The 18,175-nt window shown below is 43.0% G+C and overlaps 1 protein-coding gene across 4 annotated transcripts in view; it reads left to right on the plus strand.

Moving 5' to 3' along the window:
• Positions 1-18,175, plus strand: part of TRIM67 (tripartite motif containing 67) — a 40,943-nt gene that overhangs the window by 2,871 nt on the left and 19,897 nt on the right. For 2 of the 4 annotated variants that reach the window (XM_063329087.1, XM_063329088.1), the window contains exons 2-5: positions 4,446-4,541; positions 8,922-9,044; positions 10,366-10,476; positions 12,689-12,848. In XM_063329087.1, coding sequence (XP_063185157.1) covers positions 4,446-4,541; positions 8,922-9,044; positions 10,366-10,476; positions 12,689-12,848 — 490 coding nt within the window. The remainder of the gene's footprint in view (positions 1-4,445; positions 4,542-8,921; positions 9,045-10,365; positions 10,477-12,688; positions 12,849-18,175) is intronic. The other 2 variants (XM_063329089.1, XM_063329090.1) reach the window with 1 other exon arrangement.

Below are 18,175 nucleotides of genomic sequence, written 5' to 3' on the forward strand. Positions count from 1 at the left end.
TTTGAACAATGTGATAAACTCCGGTGTAATCATAGTCAGTCATTTTCTGACTTTCCTCCTGTCAAATATTGTCAAAAGAATGAACAATACCCTGGTGGTTTGTATTTTTACTGCATTTTTTTCTGGGACTAAGGTATCACAGAATGTGAATTTTCTCTTGATTTACAGACTCAATCAATGTGAAAATTATAGAGAAAAAAAATATTCAAAATTAACTAATTTGGGGACTCTAAAATTGTGCTCTTGTGAATATTATTTTTCCCAGAACAATGTGCCTGGCAGAAAATAAATATAATGGAACCATACAGCCAGACAGCCTAAATCATCAGCTCCCATTCATTCGGATAAATTGTTTTGGAATTAGAGACTTCTGCTTAGAAATAGTTCTCAGATACAGCAATTTCTACAAGTTTATTACCTGTAGTTACTTTGTCCAAACCATAAATTACTTACATTGAGTGGAATGCCAAACGTAATTCAAGTTTTATGTGTTCTCTCCAGATGCTCCAGGCATGGCTGGTAAAGGCATTGTCCGTAAGCTTCCTTAGCCCAGTAAATTTGACAGATTGACGGTTGTTCACCGTCAGCTGAGAAGTACCTGCTTATCTCCTTCTGAGGACAGTGGCTGGTATTCTTCACCTAAGAAGGGCTGCCAGAGCCATTTCCCCACGTCTCAGGACACAGTTTCATCCCACAACAGCAAACTTCAAACATTTTTTCTACTGACTGTACAACTGCTTTTCCAGAGGCCCTGCCCACCTTCAGCTTCAGGATCCATTTCCATTTCGCTTCTGTATTAGCCTTTTGCTCAAACTGAGTTCTTCTTTGTCTGGAGTGATCTATATATAGTGATCTAGTGGCAAATTACAGAGTGTATAACCTTGTCCGTACAGTCCTACAGACCAGGCAATGAAATGTGTATTTAGCCTGCTGGCATGAAAGCTGTGTGAGACTGGTTGGCCCCTGTTAATGGTGCAGGTTCCCCATTACCCTACTGTATGTAACTTCTCCTACAGAGAAATTAAAAATGGTATGAAAACAGGCCTCCAATCACAAAAATCTGTGAAAAACCACTGACTTAGCTGGACTTTATTATATCCGTTTGCATGAAAAGTGCACCTGGACCAGCAGTTTAAGGTTATTAAGTGAAACCATGTAAATCTTCTGCCAAAGTTCCGCCCTTTTATGTCTTCGTAGCAAAACCAGCGACATAGTTGTCAGATTTAAGTTGGCAAGCCTTTTGACCTACCAATACAAGGAATGATTCTGGACACATTTCACGTCTGCCCATCCTAAATGGTTATATACATAAATATATGTATATACATATATATACAACAAAATGCTGAAAAAAAGCCACAGCTGTGAAAGGCAGGCCAGCAGGTGGTTGAAGGCAAGTGTTGGAGTCCAAATGCCTGCTTTTATTCACTGGCCTAAAGAGTTGTGTTCTCAAAAATGGGTGGGCTGCTCCAGAATTCAGTGCCAGGGCAAGCTTATCTAATCAACAGTTAATCTGCTGCTAAAGAGAGACGGAGGGAAAACGTGTTAAACGAGCATGAACTGTTCGGCTGAAAAAGGACATGGGCATTATCTGGTTCATTTTCTAAAATCAAAGGAAGCACCGGTCTTCCATGCCCATCTGTGTTTAATTACTCACCCTTCTTATCTCTCTGTTCCTGTGTTTGATGGAAGTAGAAACTTGGTATCCATCTCCAGCACCCACATTACTGGTTGCAAGACCAGGTATTAAAGATAAGACCAGGTAGCATACTGTTTGTCAGGAGTTATTAATTGTCACAGTCAATGGAGCTTGTAACATTTCAGTTTGGCTTCCAGTAAATATTCCTGCAGCACAAAAGATTGCTCTGAGTGTACACGGCATTTTTTATAGCTTGGTTGGTTTACTGAGGGCTTAGTCATGTAGCTCCATTTGATTTTAATGGGAAGTGGATGACTAAATTCCACTGCTTTGTAAGGTATCTTTTACAAATGGTTGGAAAAACAAGGCTATTATCTCTAAGTGGGTTTCACAAATGGAGATCTGGTCTTCTCCTCAGCTTCACGCTGCACTCACGTTAATGCAGTCACAGGTTTTAATGAACACAGCAATTTGCTTACGAGCCCTTTGAACAATGAAGCTGAGACTCTATTGCAGCTCTTTGCGATGGGAGCCGGGCGTGACTGTGCTAATTGCCATCGGTGCATACACTGATTACAATTTGCCTGAGGTGATACAGTTTTCTATGGCTGCTGTGATGCCCACATATAGCTTTCGGCTCTTCTTATATGGTGAAATGCACTTTGAGATGATTTGAGAGCTAGGGCAGATGTTGGAAAAGTGGAAGTCTTACTTTTGCCGGGACCAACCATTGGTTTTGATTTGAAAGAAAGGAGCCCTTGCCTCCCCGGCACAATATGGTCGGGACAGTCAATGGCAGAGCATACCACACTTTTGCAACCTATTTCTTTCTTGCTTCCTCCCCAGCCACTTGGTCATACGCCGCTTCCACCTCATCCTGCATCAGTTTGACAAACCAAAGGATCAGATGCGCGTTGTGGATGGAGCAGAAAGTGCGATCAAAAAGGGTGGGCTTTAAAATCTGGCAACCATGATCAGCCCATGGAGAGCTGATGTGAAGTCCTGATTGTCTCATCTGGCAGAAAATAGGGACCCTTTCAAGGACCTGGCATTTTCTTCTGTGACCTTAAGTAGTGTTCATATTAAACATCATTGCTTTAGATTTTTGTGTAGAGACAGGAGTTTGCATAAGAGAATACTAAATTTTCAACTATTGAGAAACATACACAGTAATGTGTCTTCCCATTACATTTGTTACAAATGACTTGTAGTAAAGCATATTTTATTTTCAAATTTAGCACTAACGTAACGCCTACAACTGGGCTAAAAGGAAAAAGTTAGTGTGAATATGAGGAAAAAAAAAACTAGGATGGCTTCTTTCTCTATAACTCAGTCCCAGCTCCCTGTCAGGGTTTGTACCCGCTTCCCGCAGAGCCGTGCGGGGTCAGGCAGTGCCTCTGCCTGCCTCGGAGATGGGCTGGGAAGTGCCCAGAAGGAGCTGCCAGGGTCTGCTTTTTGCTGTCCCGCGTGAATGAGCGAGCGCAAGGGGAGAATGAGTAGGAGACACTCAGGTGGGAGGTAAGCTCAAAACTTTGGTAGCCTGAAGAAGTGAGCTGTGCCCTTTTCAGGAATGGAGTCATTTACTTCCCTCCAGGAGCAAGAGGGAAGCAGAGAATGAGTGGTGATTTACTGAATTTTGATTAGGTCTCCTATTAGAGGCTCATAACCTTTGTACCTTCCCACATACCAAGGCACTGTCTCAAGGCACGCTCTAGTCCTAAGGAAACAAGAGACAGCAACCTTCTGAAAGCCTGATGTTAGCAAAGGTACTTCATCTTCCGTTTCCTGATGTCAGTTGTTGAATCCGTTTGGTGAGGATAATTAACTGGGCATTGGCAATCTGGTAGTTGCGAAGTCCGCCTGAGGGGTAGACCCACGAAGAGAGCGTCTAACCTGCAGGAGATTCATGATGGGACCTATCTGGTCACGCTGCATTATGTCTGCATGGAAAAGTAGTGCTGGATCCAAGCTTGCCATGGGGCAACAAGCAGAGCAATACAGTTTCTGTAGTCCCAGACAGGCTTCCAGGGAATCTGTGCCAGGGCTGCTCTGGTCAGACCATGGCAGTGCTGGGTCTGCCAGGTGTAGAACCACCATTTCCTTCCTGTCCTGGAAGTCCATCAAGAAGCCTCAGCTTTGGTTTAGAGGTCTCAAGTGCCAGATGAGGAAAGGAGAGGTTAGGTCTTCAGTGTGGACTTACAAAAGACGTATTCCATATGTCTCACCAGTCAAAAGTTAGAGGGAGAGTTTTTTCCAGCTTCTCCAGAAATATTCACCCTTTTGTTGGGCTAGAGCATGGGAAACTGGAGGCCCAAAGGGACGTTACTTTGAAGTCTGAAAATGCAGAGTTGTTTTTGAAGTCCTAGTGTATCTCAGGCTTGGTAGGATCTACCACATTTATAAAGAATTTGGGCTTTGATTAAAAATAAAAGTGCCAGTTTGGAAAGCATTTGGGGATTTTTCAGCATGACAGATGCTACTGTGTAAGTGTAAGACTATTATCTCCTTATATATGTGGGTAGCTGTCTTGTAAAAAGGTATTTTGACTTACCAATAAAGTGGAATGTGCAGACACAATACTTGACTGCCCCCACATTCATATTTCACCTTTATTAAATCTTATTACAATTAAAATCTTAACTACTCTTTTCTAGCACAAACACTATGTGCGCGTAAGAATACATGCGACAGCAAGTAAGCCTTTTAGCACACTATTAATCGTCAAAACTAAGGATTAATAAGAAACACATTTGCATTTTATCTCTAATTTTTCCTTTTCTTTTTTCCTCCTTTTTTTCCCTTGCAGGCACAGCTGTCTCAGGCTTTAAATGGTGTTTCAGATAAAGCAAAGGAAGCTAAAGAATTTTTGGTTCAGCTGAAAAATCTATTGCAGCAGATCCAGGTAACTGTAGAGCATTAGCTGTTTTGATAATACAGTAATCAATAGAACTGTGTGAATAATTTATTTGATGACTTTGTTTCCTGTGCTATTCTTGTCTTTCCTGGAATCGTCTAACCTTTCTTGAATGGATTTGCTAGGCAAAATTATTCATCAAATGATGCCTGCAAGCCCCTCTTAGCCTCTAGATTGTTTGCTGTTTATTGCAAGAAGCTGATATTCAGTACTGGACATCTGAGCTGTGTTGATTAGTATTTGATTGAATCCATCGGTCATGCTTCTGGGCTCCTTCCTGACTACAATTGCTTCAACTGGGCATGTAGGATAAGTTCTTATTTTAACACCTTCAAAATCTACTACTTGTTTTTCATCTTACATTTTCTAAAAATGCGCTCGTTTCTGGAATAGATGCAGTCAACCTGTTTATTAGAGTATTTGTAGGAAGTCAAAAAAAGAAGAAAGCAATGCTGCTAAATCAATGTGGTTTATTGAAGCAGAAGATATTTTCATGCCTGTAATTGCCCAGCTTTAATAGTCAGAAAAGGGCTCATGGTGAGTGCAGTAATTGAGGGCACAAACCCAAAACGTAACAAGACCCGTTTTCAACTAAATTTAGACTCGTCGGTGCTGGAGGTCAGATGATCCTCAAGGTCCTTCTCACCCTGCAGAATGTGGCTGGAAATGTGCTGCCATAGTTTGAGCTGCACAGTGCCCGGGAGGGGACACTTGTTATCGGTGCTCTGCGGCAGTGCATTTTCTGTAGGATATACATCATCTGCTTTACGATACACCCGCTCTGCTGCTTGCTCACCTTCCATCCACAAGCAAGTCCTGTTCCTGTTACTAACAGAAAGCCATAGCAGGAGTTCAAAAACCTGTATTGGGTTTAGAATGTAATCACTTAAAATTCCACTTAGCACTCCAGATGATGAATTTGTACCCCAAGTGCTGCCCAGGCTCTCAGGTTGCCACGGGGCAGCATAGCTACCCACCCTCACAGTCTCCTGCGGCCACGTGGGGAAGGGAACAAAACACGACTGGGAAAGTGGTAAAAAAAAGCACATGTAACTGGAAAAAAACAGTGCAGAGCCACTGACTGGCACCTGTCACATGCCATGTTTTAGACACAGCGTGAGGTTTCTCTCGGCTGACTTTACCTATTTAAAAGTTACGTAAGTCGTCCAGCCTAGTCATTTGGGCTTCTTTCATTGTCCAAGGAGAAGGACAGGCACCTCTAGAGAGCAGTTCTTCCTGTAGGTGTGAAAAGCTACTTTAGGATGGAATAACTCATCCAAAACTGTAGTCTATCACCAATCTTTTCTTGAGTCACCTAGCTCCATTAAAAATGTATTTTTCCCTCCTGAAACCTAAAGGTGGCCTATTATGGCTATGCTGTAAAATCCTTTAATGTGTTTCAATAAAATCACTGCCAAATTGCTCTGCATAAGGGAGCTGCAACAATTAGATCAAAAAGACCAAACCATTTCTTCGATGCTGCTCATTGCTTAAAATGCTAGAGGAGAACTCAGAAGAGGAAACTGGATCCAGCAATCACCCTCCAACACTTAGGCATGTCCGGGCACAAAGCTGAATCCGACCCTCACATGTTGAGCCAGTCTCCAGCATGACTCTGAGTGAGGACACCAAATTTCAGAGAACTAAAACAGCAGGACTAATGAGCTGCACGTGTATTCCTAAGTAAAACAAGGCCAGGGCGCAGCTCTGAGACCATCACCCACACCCTTTAACCCTTAACGAGCTCCCTGGCATGGTTTTTTCCTCCGTGACAAATTGCAGTCTTCCCAGGTGATGCTCAAGCAGCATTTCATGGTAGCACATACCAGGGAATACTCCTGTAGGCAGATTCGGTACAGCCGTGCTATTTGAGGGGAAAGGGCTCAGATCGGTCATGGGCTGATGTGTGCCTTTTGGCATCCGGACCAAAGAAACAGTTCTTGGACTGTTATTTGGGGCGGAATAGATGTAGCCTTTGTGCATAGATTTATAGCCAAAACCATGCATCTCAGAGCAGGTTATTTCTAGTAGAAGTCTTATGATGGTTGCCATACACACATACAGACATTTACCCCTCGGCAAAAATGTCTTTAAAATGTATGTTTACACAAAGGAGGGAGCAATATGTACATTTTATTATCCTGTTTCAATGCACAGCAGACCAGACAGCCATCTGCACTCTTTCTGTCCCCTCTGAGCTTGCCAGAGCTACCAGGAGCTGTGCTTTTATCTTTCCTGGAGCACTCTGCAAATTCGTAATCTACTTTTCCTGCAGATCTCATTTCCCCCCCTCTTTTTTTCCTTCCCTTCTCCTTTCAGAGGTCACTTCTAAATCTCTTGGTCTCTTCTTTTCAGGAGCTGCCTGTTCCTCATTGCCCCCGTTGCTTCCTTGCTCCTCCTTGTTGCCGTCATTATCTGATTTTCACATTTTCCCATCTGCTGTAACAATTTCATCCTTTCTCACACTGAAAGAGGCATATCGCCAAACACCCCATGTGATGCGTGAACAGAGAATGAAGCGAGAAACGATGCGGTACAGCCATCGCCTGATCCGGGCTCTGTACACAAACCAGCGCTTCAAGAGTAGCTGGATGGAAATAGGCTTAAAGGGGGAGTCGGGTGTGATATAAGCCGAGGAGGGAGAGATGCAAACAGGAAGAGTCTGAGTCAAACCTGCGAACAGTAACTGAGCTGTCTGGTGTCTCTCCGCCCACCCGTCTTGCTGGCAGGTCTAGGACTGCGGCAGGGGCCTCTCAGGGGAGAGTTACCCTGCGTCCCTCAGCTGGTGAACGGGATGCATGGGTCACAGTGGGAGAAGGGAATACAGTGCTGAAAATTTTGCTCTCAAAAGAATGAAGACAAAGCAATGAACAGAAGAGAAAAGCATAGCCAGAAGAGCTAAGAGGTAGTAATGAGTTAGAGGCATGCAATGGCTTGCCACAAAAATTCTTCTCCTTCAGCACATAGAATCATAGAATGATTTAGGTTGGAAGGGACCATAAAGATCATCTAGTTCCAACCCACCCTGCCACGGGCAGGGACACCTCCCACTAGACCAGGTTGCTCAAAGCCCCATCCAGAGTGGCCTTGAACACTTCCAGGGATGGGGCATCCACAGCTTCTCTGGGCAACCTGTTCCAGTGCCTCACCACCCTCACAGTAAGGAATTTCATCCTAATATCTGATCTAAATCTCCTCTCTTTCATTTTAAAACCATTACCCCTCATCCTATCACTCCACTCCTTCATAAAGTCCCTCCCCATCTTTCCTGTAGGCCCCCTTTAAGTACTGGAAGGCCACGATGAAGTCTCCTTGGAGCCTTCTCTTCTCCAGGCTGAACAACCCCAACTCTCTCAGCCTGTCCTCATTGCATAGGTGCTCCAGCCCTCTGATCATCTTCTCACATTTAATGCTGCTGCTTTTCTTTTTTTTTTTAATTTGGATATTTGGGAGGAAAGCTGCTAGGACAATGGAACATCTCCTGAAAAGAGGAAGTTGAATGCTTTCTCCTTCTTCTAGTCTCATGAGCAGAGAAAGCAAGGGAGAGCCTCCCTTTGAATGGGTGCTACAGCATCAGTTCCACCGCCAGAGAAGGCCATCCCCAGGAGAAGGGGCAGCTCAGGACCTTGTAGAACCATCTACTCAGATTTCTATGACTGCAGTGGGATTCTGTGGTAGCAGGGTTTGTTCCCCATTGATAGGACAGGGGTTCATCATACCCAGGCCCAGTGCAAGGCTCAGTGGGGACAAGTGTCATATACCTCAGATGCTGACCTCTGCCTAGCAGAGACTTCTACCACAATGTGAATAAAAACCTGCCATGTATTTATTTTTTTTTAAACCTAATCAAATACATGCCTCCACTGTAAAGTGCTAGCTATTTTTAAAAACTATTTGAAGCAATGCACAAAATCTCAGGGCTTTGTACCTGATTAATTTCCTTCTAATAAGCCTGGAGACTAGTTTCTGGTCCATAATTCTCTTCTAATTGTCATGGTGTAGAGCCAGTGATTTCAAAGTTGTTACGGTGGGATAATTAAAAGAGGGGGAGCAGAACTATCTTACATATATCTATGCCCTGTGTATATTAGGTTTAGATTTTACTTTATGTTGAACTACATCTTTTGTCTGGAAAGCGCCAGTATATCAGGGTTTTAAATAAGACCATTTTGTGGCACAGCATCTTGCTGTTTCATTTTATAGCACGCAGCTATTACTGGTACAGCTATAATGAAATCAGAAAGGCAACAGAGATGCCGAAGTCTTGAAAGGAAATCTTTTCTGAATGGAAAACCAGGTAAGAATGAACAATAGCTTAAGGTGTAAAATATGCTTTCTTTGATGAGTATGACTCTCGCCTTCTTTTAGGAAAATGGGTTGGATTATGAAGCCTGTCTTGTCGCTCAGTGTGATGCCTTGGTTGATGCGTTAACGCGACAAAAGGCAAAACTGCTCACGAAGGTGACCAAAGAACGTGAGCACAAGCTGAAGGTGAGCACAACCCTCATCAGCTGAGCACGGCTGTCCGTACCTCACGTTACTGTGCATTTTGTTAAGTCCCCAGTCCTTTGCAGCGTGAAAATTCTTAACAACCAAATCCTAAAGTCCTTCAGCAGATTCCAGTTCAGCAGTTTGGTGGAACTGTGCTTATACACTTAAAATTAGGCATATACTTCAGCAGTTCATTGAATCCAGACATCAGTCTTCATTTATCTGACTGTTTTGGGCTGTCTTTGGAGGTGCTTGTCAGTGAAACCTGTGTGGTTTGGATTCTGGGACCTTCCAAATCCAAGAAAGCCCTTCTGCCCAAGTAAAATGTTGGGATTTTGTTGTCTCTTTGAAATTCAGGCAAGCCACCCCCAGGAATCCATGTGCTTACTCAAAAAGATATTAAAGAAATGCAGTAAAGGGGTGTGGGAGAAGAAAGCTATAAATGGCTGAAAAAAGTGGCAGTCAAGAAATGTTTAAATAGACACATTTCTTGAAATGTTGAACTGCATATGTGATTTTGAGGTATTATAGTGCCAGTAACATTAATAGTATCTAAGATAGAAGGAGAAATCGAAGTGAAAAATCTAACATGACAAACAATGAATAAAATCTACCTGAGATCAGCAATTTAAAAAGACTCGTGCTTAACAAGAACCAACACTTAGAACATACTACTAACAGCACGGCTAATTCTGTAGTTTATTCCTGTTAGGGTGTTGCACCCCAGGAGTTGTGCTATCGAACACAGTACTGTTAGGCCTAATCTACAGCCATGTGGCAGCAGAATCAAGTCGAAAATCTGGAAAAATGAGATTTTTTTTTTTTTCTTTCTTAATCCCAGCAATGTCTTCTTAAGCAGAACAGGACCAATGGTGAATTGCAAAGGGAACAGTAGAGTACAATCTGCAAGAAAACACTCCTGCAGTTATCCTCTATAATATCTGCCTTTTAAGTGAAGGATTCTTTAAAAGCTCGAATTTTAGTGAAAGTGTGATTGTAAATGTGAATACTGCAAATGCAGAAATATGTTCTGTGCTGTTTCTGCCATGAGCAAGCCTGATCTTTGAGCAATTAATCTGATCTGAAAATTGAGATTCCCTGTGTACAACATTTTGCCAAGCTAATTATTGGTATTTACAATACAGAGCAAGTGAGTGTAGCTGATGGAGATATGGCAATGGCCATATGGCAGCAAAATTAAGCATAGCTTTAACACATTCTTCCATTTGTTGTCTCTTCTGAAATAATCGTATACAATAAGATTACATATTCTCTGTAAGCTGAGGCAGTCATCAGAAATGTACTGATGCTTGTTTTCCAGGTTGTTTGGGACCAGATAAATCATTGTACCCTGAAGCTACGCCAGTCAACGGGGCTTATGGAGTACTGCCTAGAAGTTATCAAAGAAAATGATCCCTCTGGGTTTTTACAGGTATTTTTCTCTCCGATGTTCTGGGGGCGGGGAAAGAAAAGACGTTAAAGTTAAATCTAAAAATGGGCGGCTTTGCTAATTAGCCTCTTTCACCTCTGAGGCAGGTTCACCTGAACTCCTGTTAGTACTGTCAAAAAGCTCAGAGAGCCTGATGACTGCATGAATGTCCCAGAGAAGGGATGGTTTTGAACAGCTGCACTCTGGCCAAGGTGTGGAGTTAGTGGTCACACCACTTAGGGAAGACTGCTGACGTCTTTCCTCTTGCCAGCCCTTCCTTCTGAGCTGAAAGAGAGGTGCTATGCAGTTAACGATAACTTTCTCCAGAATATTATTTTATTCTCTCCTGAGGAACCCAGCACAGGGCCTCACAGAGCTCTGTGATCAATTTGGAAAGGTCTATGACTCAGCAGAGCAGTAATTCTCCCCTTTTTGCTTCTCCCCTTTGCTTTACTCTTCCCAAGAGTCCTTTCAACATCTCCCCTGTGAGGAAATCCAGACTTAAGGGCTCGCATGTAGCTTTGCTTCACTGGGGTTGTTGCATCTCATAGGGCTACGAGACCTGTCTTGCAGCTGGAGGATCCAGGTAACCCCTCTTTCCAAAACGTGGCCTAGACAAACATTGCCTTGATTTGCAGGATATTGTTTCTTAAGTCCAAGCAGTGAAAGTGTCTATTAATGAGATAAACTGTAACAGGTTTATTATCCAATTAATTATTTTGCTCAATTAATTCTGTTAATTTGTTAATTATTTTATTTTGCCCTGTTAGTTTTGTTGCCTTATTAATCGCCTAAGAAGAAAGGCACATCAAACAAAATGATCTGCACGTGGCTGTCAGCTGAACAGGGCACACAGCACACAGAACTGTATGGGTGTCAGGGGTCTGTCACTAAAAAACAGGATGAGAATTAGCCAACATAAACCTATTAGCACTCCAGATTGATTGTTATTGTCACGTCTGGTCTCAAGCAAGAGTTGGGAGTGTGTGGTGTATATTAATCTCAAGACTACACGGATTTTAGCAGGCTGCCGGTTGAAAACTGCGGGACAAACGAAACCTTTACGTCTTATCTACATGCTAGCTAGATACAAACTTCGTTTTCATTTCAGCTTACTTTTCCTGTAACCTTTGTGGCTTCATTCTTTGCAGTCACCTTTTAGTAAAATATACTTTCGTTTTTAATTTTTCTCGGTTTATGTAACGATGCTTTCAAGGCAACCAGCAAACTCTGAGGCACCGCATTACTTAGAGCAACTGCTCCTGCAGCCTTGACATTGAAACCCAGCCAAGGGATCCAGCATCCCAGTAAGTGACTCCGAGGTTGCAGGAAGGCTATGAGATGCTCCTCCACTTACTGTACAGACTGATTAGGAGCTGTTGAGGCAGGGGCTCAGAGAGGAGTGTCTTCCAGCGACAGTTATGAGGAAAGGTATCTGAACTCCTGCAATATAGAAAAACTCTCTCTGACCCATCCAGAAGAAAATTCTGCGCCCTGTGACTTACAGGAAGCTCACTGGGAGGGACTCCAGGTATCCAAATGGCAGCTTCACTGAACTCAAGGACAGTTGAGTTCATTGATTTCCACAGAGCCAGGATTTCACTTCCAGAAGAGTCTGTTGGGATCATCTCAGTCTGACTTTTGGCCTAATTGTCTGTGGGCTGAGCTAGAGCAAAGCTTTAAAAACGAAATTCAGTTTTGACGTAATGATAGAAAATCCATCATATTCTTTGAAAATCTGTCTGACAACTTAGCACCCTCACTGTGAGAAATATACATCTTCCTTCTCATTTGATTTTTTTTATTCCTTTCAGCTTTGATCCACTGAATCATCTCTGCTGAATGGAGGCACCTTCTAATATTTAAGCCTCTCTTTGTGCAACTGCTTTTTAAACAGGAGAGCAAAACTAGACTGTGCAGATCAGAGAACAGAGCGCAGAAGTGTACGTGGCATTCAGAGGCATGATACGTAACATAATCTGAACAGGATTTATAAATGTGATTTTTATTTTGCTAAGCCCTAAGATGAGCTTTGTTTTGAAAAGGCAACACGAAAGGATGCAACATAAATGGACCTCACCCCAAACCGACCAGATCCCGTCTTAGCTGTTGTGCTGTCGTATTCCTGCTTCCCTTTTGCTGTATCTCACAGGTGTTTTGTCACTTTTAATGTGTGCATCTGCCATTTAATTGCAAGCCTGATACTCTCTTTCAGATTTCGGATGCTTTAATCAAGCGTGTTCAGGTATCTCAGGAACAGTGGGTCAAAGGAGCCTTGGAGCCAAAAGTGTCTGCTGAGTTTGACTTGACTCTGGATAGCGAACCTTTACTGCAGTCGATTCACCAGCTGGATTTTATTCAGATGAAATGTAGGGGTGAGCTTTTATGTTTTTCTTTTTTCCATTTTTCATGCATGTGTTGAAACAGGGCTGGGAGGGATGGGGGCACGGAGGAAGGAAAGAGGAATGACTTGAAATTGCTGGATAGTTTTAAAAGGTTTTCAGGCAAATTCAGATCACTAGGCATTTCCTAGAAGGATGTGCTGACTTCACATTCAGCGACCTGAACAAGCTCAGACAGACACACCGGGTGCAGTTAAAGATTTGAAAGGATAAATTCTTCAGAGTAGGGCCATCCATCAGCTTTGAAGATTAAAAAGACATTAGCTGCATGAAACTTTATGCCATTTTACAGCATTCCTAGATTTAACACGGTTATTTCAAAATACCAGTTACCCTTATCTTGTCAGGAACAGCTGAAGTAGTAAATAAACATTCACACACATACGCACATATATGCTTGAGTAGGGAAAAAAACCCACCTTTGTCTTATATCTGGACTGTGCTGTGAACAGTGCCCAGCTTAACAAAAAATACCATGAGGCAGAGATTCATAAGGGGAAAATACCTCCATGGCTATACCCTTCTTTGGTTCTAAGTATCTGAATGATTCTGAGCAACACACTACAGGGGAAAAAAAAAATTAAATTAAAAAATTTTTTTAAAAAATATTTTAAAGCAGAAGCTGATGAACAGTAGATGCCATTGGCAAAAAAAGAAATTAACATCACGTGCTTGTAAAGAGCTTGGTTTGTACAGAGCTGGATGAGAACTGCATCAGAATTAGATAGATCCATAGACCGGCTAGATTTGAAGGCCATTGTGGTCCCTGGGAATGATGCCATTAGCTTCCCTCAGTGGTGATTCAAGCCTTAATTATCCATGTGGGTGACGGGGTAGAGGCTGCCAGAAGTCAATGAATGAGTTAAGGATAATTGTGTCGTGATGCCGGATGTGCTTTTTCCTGACTCCAAGCAAGCATAAAGATTTCTGTTCAGTTTGTCCGTCCTCTCTGGGCCTAATTCTGAACCTGAGAGACCCAAGATGAAGTAATTAGGGTGGATAATTTGGCAGATAAACGTGGAGAAAAAATGGATAAACAGCTAGAGGCCAAAGTCTGCTCACCAAGAATGGTTTGCATCTTGGCATAAACGGGCTGTGTTAAAGTTACTCAAAAAATACCTGTGAACTGCTCCTTTGAAATGTTAGCAGCCAGGAAAACGGGGTCAAGAAAGAGTATCACATATAAAACTTCTCCAAATACTGTCTGCACTTGTCTTTTTAAATCAGTTTATATTTAATGTTGGCCATATTTATTGTTAAATATATTTAAAACTAATCTTCCGCCACTCTCCTTCCCAAACATAAATTTAGTTAAACTATCCACTTAGATTGCTAATTAACCACGGGTCACTTGAGGTGAGAGCAGCTTAGGTATTTGGCTTTTGGACATTTGTCTGGCTTTAAGCTTGAAGACTTAGAGACTTTAATTGAGCCAGATTCGCTGGAGCTTTATGAAAGATAGCACTGTCTGTCGGTGCTCTCATTTACCGTATGATCGCAGTGAAGCTCTGGTGCTGAGCTAGACGTGGTCTGAGGAGCAGAGAAGAGGACAGGACTGCTTCTACCCAAACCTGCGCAGGGCTTACCAACACCCTTGGGCTTTGCTCCCCAGGTGCGTCTTAACAGTTAAGACCTCAGGAAGGGCTATTCCTTGAGCTGTCTTGGCCTTGACCAGGGAGTACCTGCTGCATGTCCCATCAGGTTGGTCAGCACAACTGGCGTGACCATATACGTGCCGTGCAAAATAAGGTGGAAACGCCATTTATCCTGGCCACCATTGCTTCATAAGGGACTGCATTATTCCTCCTCACACCTCTGTGTGCCCAAGCAGTACAAACCACTGACCCAAGCTAACGTTCATAGGTATTGAGCACTGTTTGGTATACAGAGGTATATTTATGTTTTTCAGTTTATGACTGCAAATCGATTTGCATTTGAACTGCTCAGTCTGACGCTTTGGCATTTTTTTCTTGAAATTTACCTCCATGACCTCAACCAGCTCTGCATTATCTTCTCGTGCACAGTGGTTTTGCACCTAGAAATACAGGTACCACAGAGTAAGCAACTCAGCATTTCAGCAGCGAGCACCCAGACTTACTGGGAACATCACTTTGCTGACTGTGAGGAGAAGCTGGAGTTGCAGGGCAATGTTTTGCTATTTATTGCCATCAGGACTTGTAAATTTCTGAGCCTTCAATTTCACAGAGAAAAATCTATGTGTGTCTTCACATATGCTCCTTTTTTTCCAATCCTACCTACCCCAGTGCACCAAGAAGTCATCAATCTTCGCCAAATGTTGGTGTTGGGGGGAGTGTTATTAGGCCACTATACTGGTTGATCTGACACGAGTAGGGGCATTAAAGACATCAGAGATGATCTGTAAAGGGAGTTTGGGGAAACCTAGGAGAATAAGGCCAGCGTAGCTTTTCCAACGGCAGGTTGTTTTGCTCCAAAAGCTTTGCAATGTAAGGTCTGTACTATTGTTATCAATGCTTAGTGCATGACTGAATTTCTATTTGTTTTTTCAAACTCTGGCCTCATTCAACCTCAGTGAGCTTGCAAGGGTCATTTAGAGTGAAAGCATGCTTGTAAGTAAACATCGATTCACTATGTTAGACAAAGAATGAAAATGAGAACAAATCACATTACATTTGCTTTGATGACCTGTTCATGCACCTTACTGGTGGACTGTCTATAAGCCCATATTTAAAACTAATCTCAGTAAAGGTCAGGGGGTGTTTTTTTTCTTTTTACAGAAAGAAAAAGCAATTTGGTAACAAATTAAATGTGCAGAAATGTGGTGGGTGCAGAAGTAATGCTTAAGCAGTCATGTTGACCAAAGGCTCTCACTGATAGCCCTTTGGCAAGAGTCCCACACTCCCCAGGCTAGCTGAACTGCTGCGGCACACGCACAGCTCTAGTAATTGCTGGCATTTTGAGCTTTTCCGGATCACTTTCTTCTGACCATGTTTTCTTCACTTTTTCTGAGTGCCTCAGCACAAAATTCCTGTCCTCTTTGATGACTGGCTGAATGTGTACATCACATTTCCTCAGTTCAAGCTATGGACACAGGCAAATATGTGTTCCAGGTTTGTTTTGTTCAATCAGCTGGAACTGTCATACAATCGTGGTTTGTTGTAAAACAGAGACTAGGTACAGAATAGGAAAAAATACGGCTGCCGTCTACTTTTCTGCACCACCTCTGAATACTCACTCATATGCCCCTTCTCCTTCTCATGAGTGACTCCTTCCCTCTTCTGCAAAGCAGTCCATGAAGATTCCCCAGACACACCTCCTGCCACAAATCTCTGCTTTTCCAGCCATGAGCTGCTCCACAGCCCTGATAATGAAAGAGTAACTGTTCATCATAGGCTTTATCCCTGGTTCCGTCTGCTCTGTCTCACGGACCCAGGTCTTTGCCTGGGGTCGTTCCTTCTCTCTCAATAACACTCTTTGTAGGGCACTTGCTACAGCAGTGACTCAGGCTATTACAGGGCCATAGTGCCCGATTTTGGACAAGGTCAATTTTTTCATGTTTCTGAGGGTCCTGTTCTTTCACTGCATTTAGTTCTTTAAAAACTAATCTGGGAAGGCGGAGGGCATCACTGCACAACTTGCTTGTCAAGAGGACAAATAACAGGCAACATCTCAGAGCAGCCCTACTCTGCCCTGAGAGGAGATCAGCTGTACGATGCATTGAGCAATGCGGTTTTGAAACTGCTGAGTTGACATGAGGCTTCAGTATCACATTTTTTAGCTAAGTGTGGCCCACATGAAGCACTTTTAAAATAGCAGGACATCATTCAGACTCATTAATAGGTCTTGCTGTGCCAGGGCAGTATCATTTCTCTCTTTATATTTTTACTCTTTTCTTTCAAAAACTCTCTAGAGGACTTTAAGTTGAACAAGAAGTGGGACAGCACTGTAATTTAACATCTGAGTCTTCTTTTTTTTCTGACGGTTAGCCTATATTTTTCTTTTCTTAGTCCTGTCCCATTGCTCTTCACTATGAAGTATATCTCAGTGTCCCGATTATTCAACTTGCTTCGCGCTTTCCTATGGCTTTTACAAGTGTTCACCTTTTCTTCTCTCACAGGGAATCTGCGATCAAGCCAAATCTCTGCCCATCCACACCCAGGGGAGGAGGCAGGCGGGCAGGCACAGCGAGCGTCATCCAGCAAAGCTGCACGGCTGCTTGGTGGGAGCGTCTTATCCCTCCTTCAGCTACTGTAGGTTGTGCAGCTCAGGCCACAGGCTGGCCTAAGGGGAATAGGAGGCTGATAAGTATTGCTCACAAAAACTTAAATGTCCAGTGAGACAGTAAAGAAGCCCAGCCCTTCCCCATACTACATGTGACTCTCACACGTAGAGCCAAAATTCACGCCGCCCCTGGGAAGTAGGAACAACAGCGCTTTACCATATGAAGACATTCTAATCCTAGACAGCACTCCTGTTTCCATAATTAAAAGGGACCTGTAAAACATTTACCCTCCCTCCAAAATTGTGCTCTTTTTTTTTCAGTGTTGTGCATTACGTGAACAGTCCCTGAAATCCTCCCCTCAGTGTTCCTGGCAGATTTTTGCAGGGGGTTGGGGAGGTTAGTGGTTTATTCAGAGGCGAGGGGCTGTTGTCTATTTTGCACTTTATAAACTTCAGGAATTAGGTTTTCATCCAGTTTTGCCAGGGGGAGTCTCAGAAGTGGGGAGGACCCAGCGAGTGCCTCCGGAGGGGGTTAGCTGGTTAGCTAAAGTGGCAGGTGTGGATGGCTGATACAGCCCTATCTTCTCCCAAGCTCATAAATCACTGGAAACACACAGACTAACAAACACAAACCAACCCCCAGACTTAAAATGGTTCATTTAAAAAATCCCATTACCTCTGAATTCCTCGTTGTCAGGTTTTGGACTCTTGTAATGTCACATTTGTGTTACTTATTCAGACACAGTGTCTCCTAGAGAAAAGTCTGAACTTTCCATGTGAAAAAAAAGCAGGTTTTTATTTATGACATTCTCTGAATCATCCTTAAATATCAAGGAATAGGAACAAGGCTTTTTTTTTTCTCTTTTCACAGAAAAACCTTCAAGAGCTAATTTATAAAGCTCTTTTGTCTCAGACCACAGTCATTATTCTGGGCTACCAACCATCCGCGTTCACTGTGGTGATGGATAGTGCCAGCGGAAAGCCACGGTAGCTTCTGCACTGTTTATCACAAGTGTGATGTTGGCTTTCGTGTCACTTCCAAAGCCAGGGATGAAGCCTTAGCCCCGTCACACAGTAGCATCCACTTTCCCACAGACTGC

This window comes from Chroicocephalus ridibundus, chromosome 3 (genome assembly GCF_963924245.1).
Source record: "Chroicocephalus ridibundus chromosome 3, bChrRid1.1, whole genome shotgun sequence".
Lineage (NCBI taxonomy): Eukaryota > Metazoa > Chordata > Aves > Charadriiformes > Laridae > Chroicocephalus > Chroicocephalus ridibundus.